The following is a 21,141-nucleotide window of genomic DNA, read 5'->3' as shown; positions in this document are numbered from 1 at the left end:
GATCCGACTCACAAAATTTGCATGTCATTGCAGACAGGAGTATTGGCCTTAATTGGCGGAGGTCTGCACTCCCCGCCTGCAGTTAAATCTGTTGTTAACTTCAGCTTGTCAGTCTTGTCATCTTTGTTTGAGATTATTTCTTATTGAAAAACTAGTGACATTAATGATAAAGACTAATGAATTGTAAAAACAACAACAACAACAACAAAAGGGAAGAGCGTAGCGAGGCTTTTAAACTATGACTCAACCACGATGAAGCTGGAACACATGAGTTTCCATGTGCTACAACCTGTCCAGCTCGAGTTACAGTTTGACAACAGCCATTGGCTGAAAGTAGGTCAAGTTAAAATTCACGTCACCTCCACTACAGCACTCCACTTTTCCCCCTCACTGCACTTGCCTCTGATTCACTTTGCTTCATCGGTGTTCCAGCCAGTGACTGAATTCAAAGTCAATCCCTCTATTTGATCAAGCAGTGATAAAGTCATAATAGGCTAATGATATTCCAGGATAAAAGTGGAAAAAAACACCTGTTTGAGTTACAGTAGGAGATCCCAGTGGTACTCACCTGAGAGGAGAAACCTCATATATCCATGGGATCAAATCTGCATTGACATCAGATGTAGCGGCTCCACTCACACCGAATTGAAGACTGATTGACTTTGACAGCAGATTTTGCATCCTGAGGTTTAGTTGACAGCCAACTTTGTCTGAAAAATGGCCTCTTACCCCCCAGAAAATCATCCAGGTCAGATAGCCTACTGAGAGTTTTAAAACTGCAAACTGACTGTTTATGGAGATCCGGGTGTGTTTATATGTTTCGATGAGCTTCAATCTTTTGACAAAATCACCATCAAAAATACATCTTGCCATTCAATATGATTGAAATTAATTTGACAAAGTACACAGCATGCCCCATGACTCCCATTCATTAAAAGTAGGTTACCAGTGTGTGACCTAATTGGAGGGTGGACCTGTGGGCATAACTCACTCTTCATGAGCCAGGGTTTTACAAGCTGACATGCTGTAGCCTACTTAGCAACATGCTTGATATCACTCAGATGTGGTCAGGTAGCCTAGCTCAGATCACATTCTGATCATTATGCGTTTACACTTTGCATTAACATGCATTTTTCCAATATCCAGATAACGGATACAGATCACATTTTAACACCAGGTGTAAATGTGCCGTGGTGTAAGTTGGGTCGCTCTTACCACATATTCCCATATTTCGGACAGTCACTGAAGGCAGCACCCCCGCTCGCTCTGTGAATCCTCTTATTCCCACGTGTCCTGAACGCAGCATGAGAGGCGTAACCCCCCACCCCCCCACTCGATAGTTTGACGTCACGAGCGTCCGTCTCCGCACATGGAGGCCCCGCCCTCCTCCTCTAGCCTCCTCCAGTTATTTGCGTTATTTCCCAGCAAACCTCCACGATAGACAGCCGCACCGTCTGCCTTCTCCCTGCTGGTTTATGCGTGAGGATTCTTGCGTTTCCCACTGTTTTTTTTCTTTTTCTTTTTTCTTTTCTTTAATCTTTTCTTTTGACAATCGACTAAAACAAGACTCGGTCGCGCGGGTTGTTTTGGGGGGATTTGAAGTCTTTCCTCTCCTATTGCCCGGCTTGGAGACATATGGAGAAAATGGCCAGACCTCTTGCTTTAAACCCAACTTTCCTGCAGCCGACACACGGCGTGCTCAAATCCCTGTTGGAAAACCCGCTCAAGCTGCCCTTCCACCACGACGATGGTAAACAGAACTTCATGTCCTTTTGCTGCTTGTTTTCTCTAGACGTCCGTTGCTTTGACAGGTCCGTGTCGCTGTGATTGGCTCGCTCGCCAGTAGACACCTGCTAATATTCTCGGAAAGCATTTTTTTTTAAAGAAACATGGTAACAATTGTAATAATGTAACAATGTTGATAATGTAACAGTCATGTGCAGTTATAAATGATACAGAATGGCCATTGGTGTGTGGCTGTTGCTTGCTTGACTGACAGGCGCGCATAGACGTGAACTTCAGTAAAGTGACTAAAGTCAAGCTCGACTTGTCAGGATGAGTATAATCTAAACCTATTTGCATGTGTTATTGTGACAGTAGCAGACTTTCTGTCACTTGTGACTCAGAAGAGTGCATTTTCTTCTTCTGCTCTGAGCGCTTCATCCTCTCGCTTTGAATGAGTATCCCACTTGTCATTCCGGGAGTTGTCCTTAGAGGGCGCCTTCCCCAGGCAACACACCAGCCCAGGCTTGTGTTGTGTTGGGTCCGGGGACCACCAGGGGTCCTTGAGGGAGGTCCTGGGGGTCCCCAGTAAACTGATGAATTGTTAAACTTCACCACTTCACCACTTTACAAGATGTTAACACAATTAGGGAATGTAAAATACTGACTGTTTTGATCATAGTTTCACTGTCAATTCTCTACCTAAAATACAGATAGATATTCATGGAATTCTGGACAAAACCATATCGTAAAAATACAAAATATTCTCAGATTTGGTTTGAGAGACAAAATCTCATCAAAAGGGGGTACGTGGTGGACCTAATATGGACTAAATTGGGGGCCCCGATATGAAAAAGGTTGAGAATCACTGGCTTATACAGATGCACAGAGCGGTTGTCTCCTGCTGTGAAACAATGACATGATTGCGTGTTAACATTTCTCCGCAGGGTTCGGAAAAGACGTGGAGGAGAAGGAGAAGAAGCTGGAGGATGAGAGCAGCATGGACAGCCACCCACAGTCGGCCTTCCTGGGGCCCACGCTTTGGGACAAGACGCTGCCATACGACGGGGACAACTTCCAGCTGGAGTATATGGACCTGGAGGAGTTCCTGTCAGAGAACGGCATCCCCGCCAACACGGCCCCCTGCCAGTCGGTCCCCCAGGTGCGCGCGGCACCGCCCCCGCTCACCCCCCTGCAGCCAGCCCCCACGCCAGCCCCCTCGGTGGTGGACCTCAGCAGTGGAGCCACCACCTCCGTTCACACAGCAGGCATGGTGCCGCCTCAGAACTGCCTCCAGAGCCCCAGCAGAGCAGGTACAAGACACACACAGGGAGGCCTGGTGTGCAGTTGGGCTCTGTCACTCACTCACTCACTCACTGACATGCACTCACTCACTCACTCACTGACTGACACTCACTCACTCACTCACTGACACTCACTCACTCACTCACTCACTCACTGACACTCACTCACGCACTCACTCACTGACACACACTCACTCACTCACTGACACTCACTCACATGCACTCACTCTCTCACTCACTGACACTCACTCACTCACTCACTGACACGCAGTCACTCACTCACTCACTGACACTCACTCACTGACACGCACTCACTCACTCACTCACTGACACCCACTCACTCACTCACTGACATGCACTCACTCACTGACACATACTCACTCACTCACTGACACGCACTCACTCACTCACTGACACACTCACTGACACGCACTCACTCACTCACTCACTGACACGCACTCACTCACTGACACGCACCTAATCACTGACACGCACTCACTCACTCACTGACATGCACTCACTCACTCACTGACACTCACTCAATCACTCACTGACACGCACTCACTCATTGACATGCACTCACTCACTGACACGCATTCACTCACTCACGGACACGCACTCACTCACTCACTGACACGCACTCACTCACTCACTCACGGACACGCATTCACTCACACACACACAAGCGCTAGTGCTGGGCGAATGGACAAAATCCAATGCCATAATATTTTTTTACCAAATACCTCAATATCGATATTGCAACAATATTGTAGGGATGGTGCTTTGGGATTGGTGCTTTCACAAAATATTGACACAATGAGATTTTTTTTTTTTTCAATAAATAATCATCAGTAATATGGATATAAATGACTAAGTGGGTAAAGGCAAATACATGTAATAGAACAGCTAGAACAGTGAGTCTGGTAAGTTCAGAAAATTACATCACTTTACTGTAACGCAGCCTTTAAAACCAGGAAAAGACAACACTTATGCCATATGGCCATATTACGATATCCAAAATCTAAGTCTCATATCACAATATCAATGTGATGTTGATATATTGCCCAGCCCTAACAAGTGCACATGGATTAACTGTTATGCACATCCAGTCTCCTCTGAGTCTCTAAAGAGGAGAAAGCACAAAACACTGTTGGGAGGTTTGTATGGGCGAGTCAAGGCTATGCTGCTGTTTGCTCACCTGCACACGCACACACACACACACACACACACACACACACACACACACACACACACACACACACACACACAGGTTATCACTCTCCACCAACAGGTTAATTGTCAACCCTGGGGGCCCTGAGACGCTGAGAGAGAGAGAACGGGTTTGTGCTGTTTGTGTCCCATGTCTCTCCCCAGAGACGTTGTCTCTAAGCTCGGCTTGTCTCTAAGCTCAGCTTGTCTCTAAGCTCCGCTTGTCTCTAAGCTCGGCTTGTCTCTAAGCTCCGCCTACAGTCCAACCTGTGCTTGACTATTTCTGCACCGCTTCTCATTTCACTCCTGTCACAGAAACCCTCGCTGCTCTGCTCAGCCACTTCCTATTGAGAGCTTTTCCCACCACAGGTTAGAACACACACGCGACAGTAGGGCTGTCAAAAGTATCGATGGTATCGAAAAGTATCGATACTGAAAATGTATTTATTTACTCAGATGGGTCAGTCGGATATTTTCCTGGGTATCGGTATCGAAGTAGAACTTCTAGTATCGTGACATCCCTACCCGACAGCCCTGCTGGACTTTGGAGTCAAAGGACCAAGTCTAAGGATGCAACACTGTCTCATTCATTAAGCAGGTGTTTCTCAACCACTGGGTCGGGGGGCCACAAGCGCCCTCTAGTGAGCCATGAAATATTCTCAAGTTGACGCTCAGAAAATGAGTGGGCGGCGATTCTGTGTTTGACGAGGTCTGGCGAGCTCAGTTTTTAAGCTACTAGTAGAGTCGAGCTTCTGGTGTTGGCGGAAACTCGACGATAGTGGGAGGTCGACGCCAATTTTTATCCAATCAGAGAAATGTTGAAATTTCCTGGGAAACGGAAGGTCAGATCGCGATGCCACTAATTAAGTACATGTATTGTTTCACCACAAATCCAACAACGCCACCCCTGAGCCTCTACGAGTTATGGTTGTGGAGATACGTCCGCCCTGCATGCAGGACTACAGGAGAGAGATGGAGGACAGCAGGGGGGTTGGGGGTTTTCAAGTCACTGACCAAACACTCTATTTCAGTGATTGCTGTCAGAATATAGAGCCATTTAACACTTATTTTAACACACACAAAAACGCTGAATGTGGCTTTAAGTCATGCATTTTTCCACAAGGAATAGTTCAATTTCAATTTCAGAACAGATCCATTTGGTGATTTAAATTGACGATTAGAAAGGCTTCCCGTTGTAATGAGCTAGTGTGGAGTGGTCAAGTTAGTATTTAGCCTGCAGCATGAAGCTGTGTAACTGAGTCAGTTAAGCTGCTTGCAGACAGTGTTTGGGTTCAAAACACCAGAATGATTTGAATAATTTAAAGGGACAACCTTCAGTACAGACACAAACAAAAGTAGCTGAATATTTCCAATGAACAAAACAAAACCATGTCACTGGTTGTGTTCAAATGCAGCAAAACAAACTCTGTTAACTGACAATATGTAGCACATATAATATATACCCTTTTATGCTGTAAAAATGCTCTGTTTATTTAGACTACATGTACTACTTGTAAACTTAAGAAAATAAGTCTTGATGAAAAGCCTCCATATTGTTGCACCGACCAATCCAAGTAGGCTACTTAGAGCTGACAGCATAAAGGAGTGTGTGTATTTTGACAAACTGAATTAAAACACTAGTGCATGTGAAGTCAAATCACATTTGCAGAAGAAAACCGGTTCCAAGAAAATCATGTAATGGTGATTCATTGATCTCCACGACTGACTGAGAGACTGAGTTGTACCTGAGTAACAGTGGATCGATCGGCCATAGATTTGTCAATGCAATTGCACGGGTCGCCTCCGGTCTCGTAAGCCCGTTTTTGAGTGAAATCATCTTCACCCCAAAAAAGAGCTGATGATACCATCATAGGGTCAAGCCAATTTGACGCGCACAAACACAGGAGAATTAAATGCGATAACAGGTAATAACGCCGTGATTTATCTCTGGCAAGCGGAGGGAGTGTTGTGTTGTTGTCCATATAGATCTGCACAGCTGGTGTGGCGTGGCCATGGCCCCACAGGACTCCTCCTCGGTACGCGGTGTCTCCTAGTCTGGAGATTAGGATCAGAAACCTTCATGTGGTTATTGTAAACACGCTGCCGCCAGTGAAAAAGATGGGTGAACTATGACCTGCAGACGCGGGTGATTCATGTAATGAAAACCACCAGTATAAACAAAACCACCCGTTTCAACGTAAAACACATAGAAACAAAAACACCAGTATAAACACAAACATATAGAAACAAAAACACCAATAGAAACACAAACATATAGAAACAAAAACACCAATAGAAACACAAACACATAGAAACAAAAACACCAGTATAAACAAAAATCAGAAGAATTCATGTTTGCCTTTTCCTCTCAAAAGCCCTCCTCATGGTTTACTCCAGTTTGATACCACTTATTATTACTGTGATGTAAACAACAAATTCACCTCGTAAAAATGTATAGCAGCCTAAAAATATATACAGGGGTCTGTTACTGCCGGGCGGTAAAAAGGCGGGTAAACACTTCCACTATGTCCCTGGCTGCTTGCCTCGCATCACATCTGTAAGTAACGCCCCCCTCCTGAGGCGACTCCAGAGGAGGGTGCGTCTGTACGGAACGGACTCTTCCAGCAGCGCACATGTACCTCGTCTGTGTGTCTGTGTGTGTCTCAGCCTTCTGTTTGGCACAACAAACAGCGGGTGTCTTTGCTCATTTGCATTTCACGTGAAACGCGGCTGAGGTTTCCTGCGGGGTGCCGGTCCATGTGACGGCCACATGCAGGCGCCGTGTGCCAACGCTGCAAACAGGAGCTTGTCACGGCATCAACCTCTCCCCTCCCTATGACCCTCCCTCCCTCTCTCTCTCTCTCTCCCTCCCTCCCTCCCCTACTCGCCTTTCACTCCCCCCTCCCCTCTCTCCTTCCTCTCCCTCCCTCCCTCCCTCGCTCGAGTCTCCACCGCCAGAGCCTGGATTTGGAGCCAAGGCACAGGCTGTACCCTACAGAGATCACATGGCTCTCGATGTGCTCTCGTCGTCACGTGCGCGCACGCGGCGCAATATTGTTCCAGCTAGCCGAGTCTAGTCTGGTCTAACCACTCTCTGTCAGCCACTCTGCCACCGCCACCACCCACAACAAGCACAAACCCCCATGTCCCGAGCAGGACAGCAGGAGGCTGATAACACTGCTATCATAAGGGATAGGTGATCTGCTCGCTGCTCGGTCTAAACGACCCCCCCCCTGTGGACGTGTTTGTCGAGGGTCTTTCTCAACACGGGTTCAATATGTGGACCACAGTGTGCTGTTGTCAGGGGCCAAAGGGGAAGGCGAGGTCAAAGGCCGTGTTGTGAAGCATTCCAGTGCGTTAGTCAAGGAAAGGCGGCTTAGCGAGAGACATAACTCAGGTTGAGGGGCACGAATGTGGGACATATTTCGATTTAGAACAGACACCATTTAGTTGCTCAGGGAAGGGTCTTTAGACACTTACCAGCAAACGGTTGTTTATCATTCCTAAATGGATAGAAAAATCATGCCGTGTGCAAGCCGATCAATTAGGACATTATTAGGAGGACACTGCACTGCACTGCACTGCACGGTCTCATTACAATCTTAATGCTGTTCAAAGACAGAGAGAAATCATTTTGTCCTTCAGCCCCTCGGTCACACAGCTGTTTCTCCAGGTTACACACCCAGGTCAAAGGTCAGCTCTGTCCCCTGTGGTCAACCAGCCAGGATACAGGCACCAACTCAGTTTAGCATCAATCACTGTTATATTAACATCTATGCTATCTATCTAGCTTCGGCACAAACACACATCAAACAGCTTATTGCTATAGTCGGCGTGGCGGTGCATTATTCTGCATAGATGGATAAATATGACAATGGCATATTGAGGGTGCAGAACACAATGAATGTCATCGATTGTGTTATCGATGTCTGCAAATCAGGATGCTGTTATTTCAGCTTGCCTTGGCTTGCCCCCCCTCCTCAGCTCCTCTGTAGGTCAGGCCTGGGCTACCTTTCCTGGCCTGTGTTACATCTGGATTTCCTGCTGGGGGGGCTATTCTGCAAACATCGAACACACGCTTTAACAAACGCTTCCTCTCGCCTGGGATGCGTAGTAGCGAGGTTGAGGACATTACATGTCATTGAACTCTTATAGTCTGTGACTGTTTGTAGACAGACAGTGCAGCACGGCACAGTATATTTTTACTACAGTAATCATCAGAAGATCAACATGAAGGTGATTAGCCAGCTATTTCCAGAGGGACAGTTTAGGCCGCTCTGCTTGTTCTCATGTGTACCGGTCATCCACGCTTGACAGCGTGTGATTTAGCGGCTAACTTTAGTAAGTAGCGTACTATCTATAGCGGCGCGACTTGCTTTATGAATGGCGGGTGGCTTAGGTTGGGCTATATGTGGCATAGCCTAGTATGTATTACATCTTGTTAATGACTGTGGACATGGTGCAAGGCTTGAAGGACAGGTGCCTACATCCTGCATGAGTGTAGCTTTCATCACATGGTCAGACCTTTTAGGTGCCAGTGGCAATACTGTAAGTATTTGAAGAATTCTTGCATGCAGTGAAGACGGTCCTGGTGAAGGTCAGGTCAGGTCAAGTCAAGTCAAGTCAACTTTATTTATATAGCACATTTACATACAGCGGCAGCCGAACCAAAGTGCTTCACAGGCGGGGAGTAAAGTGCACAGATGTAAATAAGTAAAGTGCAAAAATACTAATTGAAAGCAACATAATACAAAGTGCATATATGATGACAATTAAAATCAAAAAGATAAAACAATAAGACAATAAAAGCAATAAAACGATAAATGCCAGGGACCTAACGATGGCTAGGTAGGGGGGAAAGCCAGGGAAAACAGGTGGGTTTTTAAGAGCGATTTAAAAACCTCCAGGGTCTGGGCAGCACGAACGTGTAGGGGGAGACTGTTCCAGAGTTTTGGGGCAGCTGCCGCAAAGGCTCTGTCCCCCCTAGTTTTTAGTTTGGTTCTGGGCACCACCAGCAACGATAGGTCGGCCGATCTAAGAGCTCTGGAGGGGGTGTGGCGGTGCAGCAGCTCGGAAATGTAGGGAGGGGCCAAGCCATTGAGGGCTTTAAAAACGGTCAGGGATAATTTAAAATCAATGCGAAAGCGCACAGGCAGCCAGTGGAGCGAGGACAGGACTGGGGTGATGTGCTCGCGCTTTTTTGTCCTCGTAAGGAGGCGTGCAGCCGCGTTCTGAACGAGCTGTAGGCGGCGGAGCAAGGACTGATCAATCCCCACATAAAGTGCGTTGCAGTAGTCAATACGTGTGGTGACGAAGGCGTGAATAACCCTCTCCAGGTTTGCCTGGGAGAGGTAGGCCTTCGTCTTAGCCAGCAGCCGAAGGTGGTAAAAGCTGTTTTTAACTACTGAGTTGATCTGCTTGTCGAATTTAAAAGCGCTATCAAATATAACCCCAAGGTTCCTAACCGAGGTGGAAAGGTTAGAACCCAGGGGGCCGAGAGCATCGACAAGGGGGCCCGGGGTGGCACTGTTAAAAATGATGACCTCGGTCTTTTTTTCGTTAAGAGTGAGAAAGTTGTTGGACATCCAAAGTTTGATTTCAGCCAGGCAGTCCAGCAGAGGCTGTAGTGCAGTTCCCCCTTGGGTGGGTTTTAGGGGAAGGTACACCTGCACATCATCAGCGAAGCAGTGGAAGGACACATTAAATTTTGCTAGGATCTGACCTAGGGGCAGCAGGTATAACAGGAAGAGGGCGGGGCCCAAGATTGATCCTTGTGGCACCCCACAGGTAAGGGGGGCCACAGCGGAGGACAGGTCTCCTAGCTGAACGGAAAAAGTCCGGTTATTTAAATACGACCGGAACCAGTCCAGGGCGACGCCCCTGATGCCCACCTGGTGCTCAAGTCGAGCTAATAGGATCGTGTGATCCACCGTATCAAAAGCGGCCGTGAGGTCAAGGAGCAGCAGGACAGAGGGGCTACCTGCATCGGCGGCTAAGATGAGGTCATTAAAAACACGGAGGAGGGCTGTTTCTGTGCTATGCCGAGGTTTAAAACCTGATTGAAATTTCTCGTGGATGTTGTGTTGCTCGAGAAATGACTGTAGTTGCAAATAGACGATGCGTTCCAGGACTTTTGAAAGAAACGGTAGTTGGGAGATGGGTCTGAAGTTTGGGAGGACAGAGGGATCAAGGTTGGGCTTTTTTATTCGGGGCTGGACCACAGCATGTTTGAAGGCAGCCGGGACACAGCCAGTGCTGAGACTAGCGTTTAGCAACAATGATATGATGGGCATGACAGAGTCAGGGGTTTCCTTGAGAAGGCGTGAGGGGAGAGCATCGGAGGGGCAGGAAGTGGGTCGCAGATGCTTGATGGCATCCGAGAGAGAGGAGGGGGAGACAGGCTCAAACTGATCAAAGACAGCAGGCAGGGGGGAGTGGGGGGGAGGAGGAGGGGGTGGGAAGGGCGAGGGGGAGAGTGGTCGGAGGGCAGAGACTTTGTTGATAAAGAAATTAAGAAAACTTTCACACAAGTCGAGTGAAGGCACAGCGGAGGGGGGGGCAGAAGGGTTAATAAGGGAGTTAAGGACTTTAAACAGAACCTGGGGTTTGTGGCAGTTGTTTGTGACAAGGTTTGAGATGTAGTCTGATTTTGCAGTTTTAACAGCGGTTTGGTAGGTGGATAGGGAATCGCGGAGAATTTGGAGGGAGACGTGCAGCCTATCCTTCCTCCATTTTCTTTCAGCACGCCTGCATACGCATCTAAGAGCGCGCGTGGTGTCACTTAGCCAAGGTGTTGGGAGGTTTTTTTTGCGTATGGATTTCAGAGGTGCGACAGTATTCAAAATATCAGTGCATGATTTATTAAACATGTCGAGGAGGTCGTCTACATTTGGGATAGTGCTCACATTTAAGGCACAGACTGGGGAGCTAGCAAAAGCATCGGAGAATTGAACAGCAGTGTCAGGGGTAACCATGCGTGAACGTTGAGTGGAGACATGAGAGGAAATAGCAGGGGAGGGAGTCATGGTGGAAAACACAATAGGAAAATGATCAGAGATACCAGCGTCACAAATGTCAATTATCTTGATGGATAATCCAAGGGACAGTACGAGGTCGAGAGTGTGTCCTTTTTCATGTGTCGGGGCCATAACAGATTGGGTGAGATTGAATGAGTCAATGAGGTTTTGAAAGTCTCGGGATAGAGGGTGTGATTGGCAACATACATGAATATTTAGGTCACCACAGAGGAGTATATGGTCATAGCGCACTATTATACCAGAGAGAAAGTCCGTGAAGTCATTAATGAAGTCCTTATTGTATTTGGGCGGGCGGTAGATGACGGCGCAAAACACAGCGGGTGACAGATTCAGTTCAAAGGACTGCAGTTCAAAGCTGGAGTAATTAGTTGCAGGTTGTAACAGGCGGCAGCGAAAGGAGGACTTGAACACAGAGGCTAGCCCTCCACCTCTGCCTGAGGAGCGAGGGGAGCTGAAAAAGGTACAGCCAGGCGGGAGAAGTTCGGAGAACGGCAAAAACTCACCAGCCTGAAGCCAAGTCTCTGTTATGAACATGAAGTCCAGGCCGCGGGAAGTGAAGAAGTCGCCCAGGATAAATGTTTTGTTGGCTAGCGACCTAGCATTTAGCAGAGCTAAGTGGAGGCTTAGCTCTGTGCTAGCCGAGGGCGAGGCGCGTCTCAGCGGCCGAAGAACATTTAAATCCGCACCGCCGCTGGATCTGCGGGCCCGCAGCCTGCAACAGTGGTCTGGGGGAACCAGCACCATCCTTGGGGAAGCAGGCCGGCCAGGGAGCACCGATGGATTCAGGCACGATGACGCGGCAGGTGTGGGCAGGCCAGGTGTTGTCATCGGGCAGGGCGGAGAGGCGGCGGCTAGGGGGCCGGGTGTTGTCATCGGTCCGTGCGTGGAGGCGGCGGCAGGCGGGCCCGGTGTAGCCATCGGGCCGGGCGAGGGGGCAGCAGCAGGCGAGGCAGGCCGCTGATCAACCGATGTTGACAGCCCGTCATCAGGCGGGGCCGGTCCCGTACGCGGCAGCAGGGGCCCAGGGACAACGGATCGGAGCCAGCGGCCTCGGAGGAACAGCGAGCATCGAGCCGCGGGGAGGCAGCATCCATCACAAAGAAGGCAGCCGTTGGTCGTGGACGAAGAAGCCAGCAGGTAAGCCTTTGTTTTGGCGAGTACACCGCCTCGTCTTCCCCGTCTTCTGTGGCGTTTTTTCCGCGGGAAGGCGCAGGGCTGACGGCGTAGGTGGGCGGGGATGTTCAGCAGAACAGGCGGTAGACTCCTCGGCTGATCACCCAAACATTGTAGCGATGGCGTTTCGCCAAATGCTCTTAGGTTTAAAAGAGCTTGACGATCATAAACTAAGAGGCTCGAGGTGTCCCGGCAGTAAACACATAGAAACAAGGCAATTGCAAACAAACAGCTGAGCGTGCGAGGCAGACGGCTTGCCGACACAGGCGCCATCTTGCAACGTGGGAGCAAGGTGTAGGCTACATCTGAAATGGATTGCTGAGAAAATAAATATTTATTGCCATTTTTTAGAGAAGGCATTCAGTCATAATTTGCACTTTTTGTTTTGTTTGTTTTTGTTTTTTTGGGGGGGGTGGGGGGCGGTGCTTACATTTCGAGAGCCTATCATCAAACAACCTGTGCGTCCAGCATTGGCAGAAACAGAAACTCGTGCTTAACTGAGCGTTCTGAAGAGCTGTGGCAGCCACTCGCTTGTGCTGAAGAAGCCCCATCAGTTACTTTGGACGGGTCGCGGCGTCTCCTCCTGAGGCGAAGTCTGGCAGAACCTGAACAGGCCCGGGCTGATTGTTTCTGACTTGTGGCCGAGCGGGTCGCAACCGAAGCTTGGCAGCTCCTTCTCAAATCTCCATCGCGGAGCCAAATGCAGAATACCGTTTGACCGGTTTGAGTCGCTCTGACCTGAAGGTCAGTGGCATTGACTGACTGGCTGTCATGGTGAGCTTAGAGCACCAAAAATGTGGGTCATGAATGAAGATGACGTAGGAGCTGCCAGCAGACAAACATGTCTTCTGCACTATGTGCTTTATCAGTATTTCTCATAGTATTCCCAGATGTTGTATTGCTTGTCAGGTTTCTAGTCTCGAGTGAGGCGAGGTGCTGCTTGTTGCATCACAAACAAATGGCTACTAATGTAATGAAACACTGGGCAATTAGCCCCGTTTAATGAAGTCCCAGTGAAGGGCAGAAACAGCCTCATCTTCCACTCTTGGCTCACAGCATACACTTCAAATCAATTAGAGAGGCCTTGCACAACAGCCACATAGATTGCAGAAGAGGCACTGCTGCCGAGTACATTGCCTCAAGTCAATTTAAAGACCAAATCTGCTTGTCTGAGATCAGCTGACGAAAGCAACCGATAACCGTTAACCACACAGTTTCAAGATAAGATCTTTTTTTTTATTAATATTTCTCAGTGTGCTTTTTTTTTGCCTGCGTTTTTGTTTTCTGTGCTGGTGCGACATCACCACCTGGTGGCTGGATCATGATGCTACTCCTAATCTAGGCCAGCCGAGATGAATGTGGTTTGTTTGTGTTTCAGGCTGTAATCAACAGTTGGGGTTATAATATATGGCACTGGGCAATGTTAAAGACAGACAGTTCTTCTCAGGGATCAGCTCCCAAACACACAGACCTGTAGATGTAGACTCAGAGGGGGCAGTCTGCTGCTCCCCTGAAGTGGCCTCCCTCCCTCCACCTCCTCCTGCTCTCTGCAGAGTTGACCACTGTTGCTGTGTGTCCTCTGTCCACCATTAACAGAGACCAGATTTGCTCAGGACATTGCGTAACCTGTTATGTAATTGGCACATTGAACTTTTAACGGTGCCGTTTCTCCCCTTTTTCTCTCATTATAGTTTCAGCTATCGCCGGGCCCCTGGGGGGCCTGCTGACTTCTTCCTTAGCGGACTAAATGGGGGTTGTTCTCTCTCCACCCACATGCATGACTAGGCAATGGATCGATAATATTGGATCGATATCATCATGATATGAGGCTAGATATCGTCTACGTCTTAGATTTTGGATATTGTCATATGGTGATATGGCATGAGTGTTGTCTTTTCCTGGCTTTAAAGGCTGCGTTACAGTAAAGCGATGTCATTTTCTGAACTCATACCAAACTGTTCTCGCTGTTCTATTATTTGCCTTTATCCACTTGGTCATTATATCCACATCATATATCAAAAATCTCACTGTGTAAATATTTTGTGAAAGCACCAAGTTACAACTGGACATTTATCCCACTTCGTAGAAAATACAGATATATAAATATCGTCTATCGCCATTCAGCCTAAAAATAGTGAGATATAATTTTTTTCTTTATTGTGATTTTATTGTAAGTGTATTATTCAGATTTTATTCTTATGTTTGTATTGTTTTATTTTTTATTTCTGTAATAAAGCACTTGGCACTATATAAATAAAGTTGCCTTGCCATGCCTTTTGCTCGTGACCACATTGCCAGCCTAATTGGATGCCTGACTTTGGCTCTTTTCTGTGTGGCAGTTTGTAATTTGTTGTATTTTGTTTCTTTGTCTTTCAGTAGCACTGCATGCAGCTCGCGACACCCCAAGCCCCATCGACCCAGAGTCCATCCAAGTGCCCACGGGCTACGAGCCCGACCTGGCCGACCTGGCTCTGTCCAGCGTGCCCGGCCAGGAGATGTTCGACCCCAGGAAACGCAAGTTCTCAGCCGAGGAGCTGAAGCCACAGCCCATGATCAAAAAAGCACGCAAGATCTTCATCACCGAGGACCTCAAGGTACCCGGCGCTGTCTGTTGTTGGATTGTTAGAAGATTAGGGCCCCTATCGTTGCATCGGCGCAGTTTCTAGGCCGAGCGGCAGGCGCAGATCAAAGCAGTGGGCGTGGAAAGGCGCACTTGATATCGTCGTGCTGGCGCTAGATGCAGCCCAAAGCATTACAACCACGCCTTTTAGGCGTAAAATTATGCACCGTCATGCTCATTGGATAAGTGCAATAAACGAATCGCACGCTTGCCTTTTTAGCTCCAATTCCAGTGATCCCGCAAAACCAGATGAAAGCCAAACGCTCTGCCCCCCCCCCCCCCTCCCTTCATCCAGCCTGTCTGTCTGCATTATAGGCTATTATTCCATATTATTATGCTTCTCAAACCAATCTAACTGCAGTTTCAATATTGCAAGCATGAAAATACGCTACACTATAGCAAGATCAAAGTGAAAATAATGTTCTATGCATCAGCTAGAAAAATATAGCCTATTAGATTGGTGAAAGTTTGTCCAGAAAGATATCATTTTCTCTCGCCTGCTGCAGGAAGGATGATGCACATAAATATACCCTACATTATGTCAAGTCATTGCATAAATGTGTTTTTATTGTAAAACTAAATGTGAAATAGGGCTAAGTTATTGGAGGAACATCACAGTATAGCAGATGCCATTAGAAGCGCGTTCCCGAAGCGCGTTCCGCTGTTACTTCTCTAAATCACGTTAACTCGACAAGGGGTATATATATGCCCAGGAGGACATATATGTTTCACATAGGGTGGTGTTTTCATTTCGAGGTTTTATTTGGTCCAATATTGAAATGTTGACAATGGCAGGCTGTGTTACCATTACACATTAATTTAGAACTACCTTTTATATCTATTTTGGCTCATTTGGTGGCTATTTAGTAGCGAAATGAAGAAACACAATGCATGCTGGGAACTCAGAGAGAGAGAGAGAGAAGGGTGACAGAGAAGAAGCAGTGAAGGCACAGAATAGGCCTGCTTTACAAAAGCGCAAAGCGCTAAATGTAGGCCAGCTCCCAAGATATAACTAGGCTGGTATTTAGCGCCGACACGCCCACTTTGGGACTGCGCCACGCCCATTCGGCCTAAAGCGCATTTGGCAGCCTAAAGCCTATTGCTATCTTGCCGAAACAGGCGCAAGGCACGTTTTTTTGCGGTTAAGGCCCGTAATAGCGCCGATGGCCTGTGGGAGAATAGAGCCCTAGATCTCTTGTTTTTGGTCCGAGACTTTTGAGGCCCCCAGTTTTTCCCATGTTATGTAAGCAGGTGGGAGGCTTTTATTCAGCCTAAAGAACAAAAGGCATTTTTAACACAGTGTATAGGACAAGCGCTGGCAGTAAGCCAAACAAATACATGTGGAGGCAGACTAGTAAACGATAAACAAAAGAGGAAAAAGTAAAGTCATAAATGCTACAGGTTTGAAACAGAAGAGTATACCTGTTAATCCCAAGTCAACCCTGTAACTAGTAACTAGCCAGATATATTGGGCCAATATTGAATTAATTAATCTGGTTTTTATTTATTTTATTTTTTGTTTTTAAATTTGCATTAGAATCCATAGTGCTTCCCATAGACGAGGTTTCAAGAAACAGACAACATAAAAGTTAAACAGATAAAAACGAGACCCAGCACAGAGCCAAAAAGAGTCAAAGCGGGTCATTAACTTACTTCTAAAAATGGTAAATTATTTTCTTTTGGAATGTTTGGGCCTGAGAAACCAGCAGCTTCATTCCAAAATACAACTTGCCAAAGCTGCTTTTGGTTTGTTCAGGTGTGTAGGTTCAGAGGAATCACACCAACTTTTTTTTAAACATTTTTCTTATTCTCATTAGATTTTATGTTGAAACTTACACCAAGATACATACTTTTAACATTGTACTTGGTGAATAAAGTTCTGATAGTCCTGAAAATACAATTCTGAGGATAAAGTTAAGAGTTTTTTTTTTTTTTTTTTTTTTTTGTATATGTCCCGAAATCGGTGTGCAGGTTTCTCTGTCGTCTTAAGAGGCCTCAGCGGTGTGTGTGTGTTTTGGTGCCTCTGACAGGCAGTCCTCCTCGTGCCTCACCCTCTCCCTCCCCGCGTGTGCTCGTTGCAGGACGATAGGTACTGGGCCCGGCGCAGAAAGAACAACGTGGCGGCCAAGCGGTCGCGGGACGCCCGGCGGCTGAAGGAGAACCAGATCGCAATCCGGGCCGGCTTCCTGGAGAAGGAGAACGCAGCACTGCGCTCGGAGGTGGCTGACCTGCGCAAGGAGCTGGGCCGCTGCAAGAACATCGTGGCCAAATACCAGGACCGACACGGGCCTCTGTGAGCCCCCAAACCACACCCACCTTACTCTCACCTGCCTCTACCTGCCCTCCCACGAGTTTGAAGGACAATGTGTCTCTTTTGGTGGCACTGCTGCCCCCCCCCCCCCCACCCCACCTTTGCCCACATACCCCCCATCCCGCCATTCTTCGCCCCTCCCCGTCCTCCCAAACACGATCCTGTATGAGTCTGGTATTATAATTATAATTGTCATTTTGAATTCGAATTCTATCATAAGCTTTTATTTGTCTGTTCCTTCTCTTCTTTATTTCTGTACACACCATTTAAATATATATAAATACAAGATATAATATATCTATAGATAGATAGATATATATACACATACAGTTGAAGTTGGAAGTTTACATACACTTGAATGTTTTTTTTAATGTTGAAGTCATTAAAACTATTTTTTTAACCACTCCACCAATTTCATGTAAAAAAAAAAAAAATAGTTTGGCAACAATTGTTGGAAAAATTACTTGTCATGCACAAGGTGGATGGCCTAACTTGACTCGCCAAACTTTAGCTGTTTTTTAAACTGTCTGTGTGGAGTGATTAAAAATGAGCTTTTAATGATCTCAACCTAAGTGTACGTAAACCTCTGACTTCAAATGTACATACTTCCCACTGAGTGGCTATGTGGAGTTATGAGCCAGCCTACCAGCCGAGTCCCCGCCCACTTCCCCCTCCTCCCACTGTTGGTTTTGACAAACCATGCCATGCTGTTTGTTGTTCACTTTTCGTCCCCATTTTATACACAAGATCAGAACTGACAGCTGTCGTACTTTGTCCCCGCCCCCCTCGTCTATGTTCTAACCGTGTGCTGTGTCCGAGAGTGATCCTGCTACCCAGAATCCTCCTGTGTTTTTCATGTAAAAGGTTAGTTCGTCTAATCTTGTGACTTTTTCGCCTCTTCTCTCAACAGAGGTATGCAGCGTCTTATTTCATTTGATTTTTTTGGGACAGTTTTGAAACTGGTGTGAAGCTCTTTTTGTCGATGGTTCATATTGTATTTTTAGTCGTTACGTTTTCTTCCTTAACGCAGCGCTCTAACACGGTTCATCATCACTGCAAAGTCCTTTTTTGTTCCCGAGAGCCATCGTTGATATTTTGTTGTTCAGATAGCACTTACATCCCCTCTCTCTGGAACTCTTTTCTTCATCAACCCACTGACACTTGAGCAATAATTCTTGTCCAGAAATAAACCAACTTCTACTACCTAGGTGGTTCTCACCCTCCTCTAAACCCCCCCGCCGGCGGATGTGCCAGCATGGCGGTAGCTGTTGTGACTAGTCTACCTACCCCCCCCCCCCCCCCCCCCCCCCACCACCACCACCACCACCTTCCCCCTCCTTCAACCAAGCATCTTAGTTAACCTCATTTAACTAAGACCAAAGCTTAGTTAACCCGTCTGCACTAATGCGTGTCTCACAATCTGATCCGGTGCAATGTTTCCACTTGCTCACTCAAAATTCCCATCCGCCTGATATTTATCTACCTTTTTATTTCTCTCAGATGGAAGATTGTTTTTTTTTTTTATATTTTTAATTGTTATGATTGTTATTATTATTAATACTACTCTTGTTATCGGTTATCATTCACCCCCCCTTGTTTATGTCGAGATTTCAGCATGATTTCTTTCACAGAACGCAAACATTAAGCTATTTGCAAATCATTTTTGCAAACTTGTTGATTATACTTTTGTTTATTTTTTTGTTCTTAGCATGATTAACATGAGTGTAGTATTTTAGAAATCAGTACAGATGTCTGTAGTCTCTCTTTGTAGCTATACGTTTGCCTTCTTTTCAGATGGCTGTATGAATGTAAAAGATGTTAAAGTTGGCTGGTGTTGTCCAATACTGTGGTTGACCCAATCAATTTGTTTACTACAGACCAAACGATTCAGAGCAGAGATGATATATTGGTTACAAGAGATATGTTTATATGAAACTATTCTATATAAGTTGTTCTTCTTTTTGTACAGTATTTTTCCTATACATTACTGACTATGTATTTTAAAGGCACAACAGATCCAGAATATTATTAAAGAATGCAAGTATATTACTCAAAGATAAATGCATATAGTGGTATTTTGGTATTCTATATTAGCTGGGGATGTGGTGGTTTTACAGAGCTTTGTGGATATTCAGCACCTCCTGGGCATTATTCTTTTGATCATGAATATTATTGTTATGAACACACTCCTGCTATGTAGATGCCACCTTTATGCTCTCACGTTAAACGTGTCACGTTTAACTCGAGGCGACAGACAGGATGACAACAAAAAACTCAAAGTCCAGAGAGAATGTACAGAACACTCCTTTGTATCTGGCTAGATGTTCACGGCATCACATTTTCCTTTCCTCTTATGATCTGAACATGTTCGCTCCATTCAGAGAAAACATCCAGTGAGCTTTTACTGTATTTCACTCTGATGTTTTTGTTCAGTCCGTCGTGTCCGTTTGTTTTATTGATGGGACGAAGTTACTATGAAGGAAGGGAAATTCTATAGCTGGTTACTACTGGTTCTCTGTGTGTGTGATTGGTTGTAGCTGTGTCCCTGTACCTGAGTGATGCATACTGGGAAGTGTTGTCTTCTTTTGTTTTCTTACAGTGGCGTCTCCCTCCATGTGCTGGTTTTGTAGTGTAGTACTGTAGTGCTGCTCAGTCTGGACCAGGGTGTGACTGATATTGGTTTTTGAAGGCCAATACCGATCGTGTTAGACTGAAGTCGCCGATGTTTTGTGCTGATGTTGGACATCTTTAAGTTTGACCATTTTCATGACAAAAAAATGTGTGTCTCGATTAGTATTAGTAGTGTTTCTATTAGTATTGAGTGTTTCCCCCAGAAATGTATACTTGTCAGGGTGGGGGAAAAAAACACTTGAAATGGCATTTAGACCTAGCCTGGTTAAAAGGCTCCACTTCACCTGTTGAATGATAGACGGAACTCTTGGATACACTGGGCCTTAATTTAAGTGAATAAAAATCAATATATCAAAATATCAATCAAAATATTCAATATAAGGCCGATATCAGCCCAATACATCGATATCTCGGTCTATATTCCAGACTTGATTAAACAATATCGATCCGATCCAAAGCTGTATGCGATGTGAAGTGACTATTTTCTAAACACAAATATCGTGTCGATGTTCGAGGGCGGTTCCCTTCTAGAGCTCTAAAAGACTGGAGCGATGCTTTGCGGGCACGTCTCTTCTCTTTTGATGAAATCATAGGATTAAAGCCAATATGATTCCATATAATGTATCCCAAAATTACCTCACTGTAGAAGTGATTTCACTACCTCACCCACAGATGGAAAAGAGTCAACCATAATTCTGAGTCTATTCCAGTGCCTTGAATACGCTGAATGTTCCCCCAGTCTCTCAGCAATGTAATGTCTCATCACAGCACCACTTGGGATAGGTTCAGACATATCATTGCAATTATGGACGTATAATTACAATTTCCCATTTGGCAGACGCTTTTATCCAAAGTGATGTACGCATGAGATTTTAACACAACACAAGCAAGAATCTAGTCAAAGAATAAGTGCCATAAAGCTAGGTTCAGTCCAACAGGACATGCAGTAGGTGCTACGAGGCAGTGCATAGACGCTTCTTATCTTTTTACACAGTACTGTAGGTGGCAAGGGGTTTGCACGCTCTCCCCGTGTTTGTGTGGGTTTCCTCCCACCATCAAAGACATGTATGTTAGGGTTAATACTCCTGTCAGTGCCCCTGAGCAAGGCACTGGCAATCAAACTGGAGTCGGTCC

The 21,141-nt window shown here is 46.2% G+C and overlaps 1 protein-coding gene across 1 annotated transcript; it reads left to right on the top strand.

Moving 5' to 3' along the window:
- Positions 1–1,595: 1,595 nt before the first annotated feature.
- On the top strand, positions 1,596–17,647 carry hlfa (HLF transcription factor, PAR bZIP family member a). Its single transcript, XM_083649212.1, has 4 exons — positions 1,596–1,750; positions 2,670–3,035; positions 14,822–15,039; positions 17,147–17,647. The coding sequence occupies exons 1-4, from the start codon at positions 1,636–1,638 to the stop codon at positions 17,360–17,362; spliced, it is 915 nt and encodes a 304-aa protein (XP_083505338.1). The 5' UTR covers positions 1,596–1,635; the 3' UTR covers positions 17,363–17,647.
- Positions 17,648–21,141: the final 3,494 nt, after the last annotated feature.

The sequence above is a fragment of the Poromitra crassiceps genome (genome assembly GCF_964638095.1).
Source record: "Poromitra crassiceps genome assembly, chromosome: 13".
NCBI lineage: Eukaryota > Metazoa > Chordata > Actinopteri > Beryciformes > Melamphaidae > Poromitra > Poromitra crassiceps.
The sequence above is the reverse complement of the archived record's forward strand: the minus strand, read 5'-3'. Positions and strand labels throughout refer to the sequence as shown.

What these genes read in the sequence shown, in the direction of transcription:
- hlfa (XM_083649212.1), top strand. Translation starts at nt 1,636, where the DNA reads ATGGAGAAAATGGCCAGACCTCTTGCTTTAAACCCAACTTTCCTGCAG. An exon ending in CCAGAGCCCCAGCAGAGCAG is followed by an intron (nt 3,036 to 14,821) that starts GTACAAGACACA and finishes TTTGTCTTTCAG; the next exon opens with TAGCACTGCATGCAGCTCGC. An exon ending in TCATCACCGAGGACCTCAAG is followed by an intron (nt 15,040 to 17,146) that starts GTACCCGGCGCT and finishes TGCTCGTTGCAG; the next exon opens with GACGATAGGTACTGGGCCCG.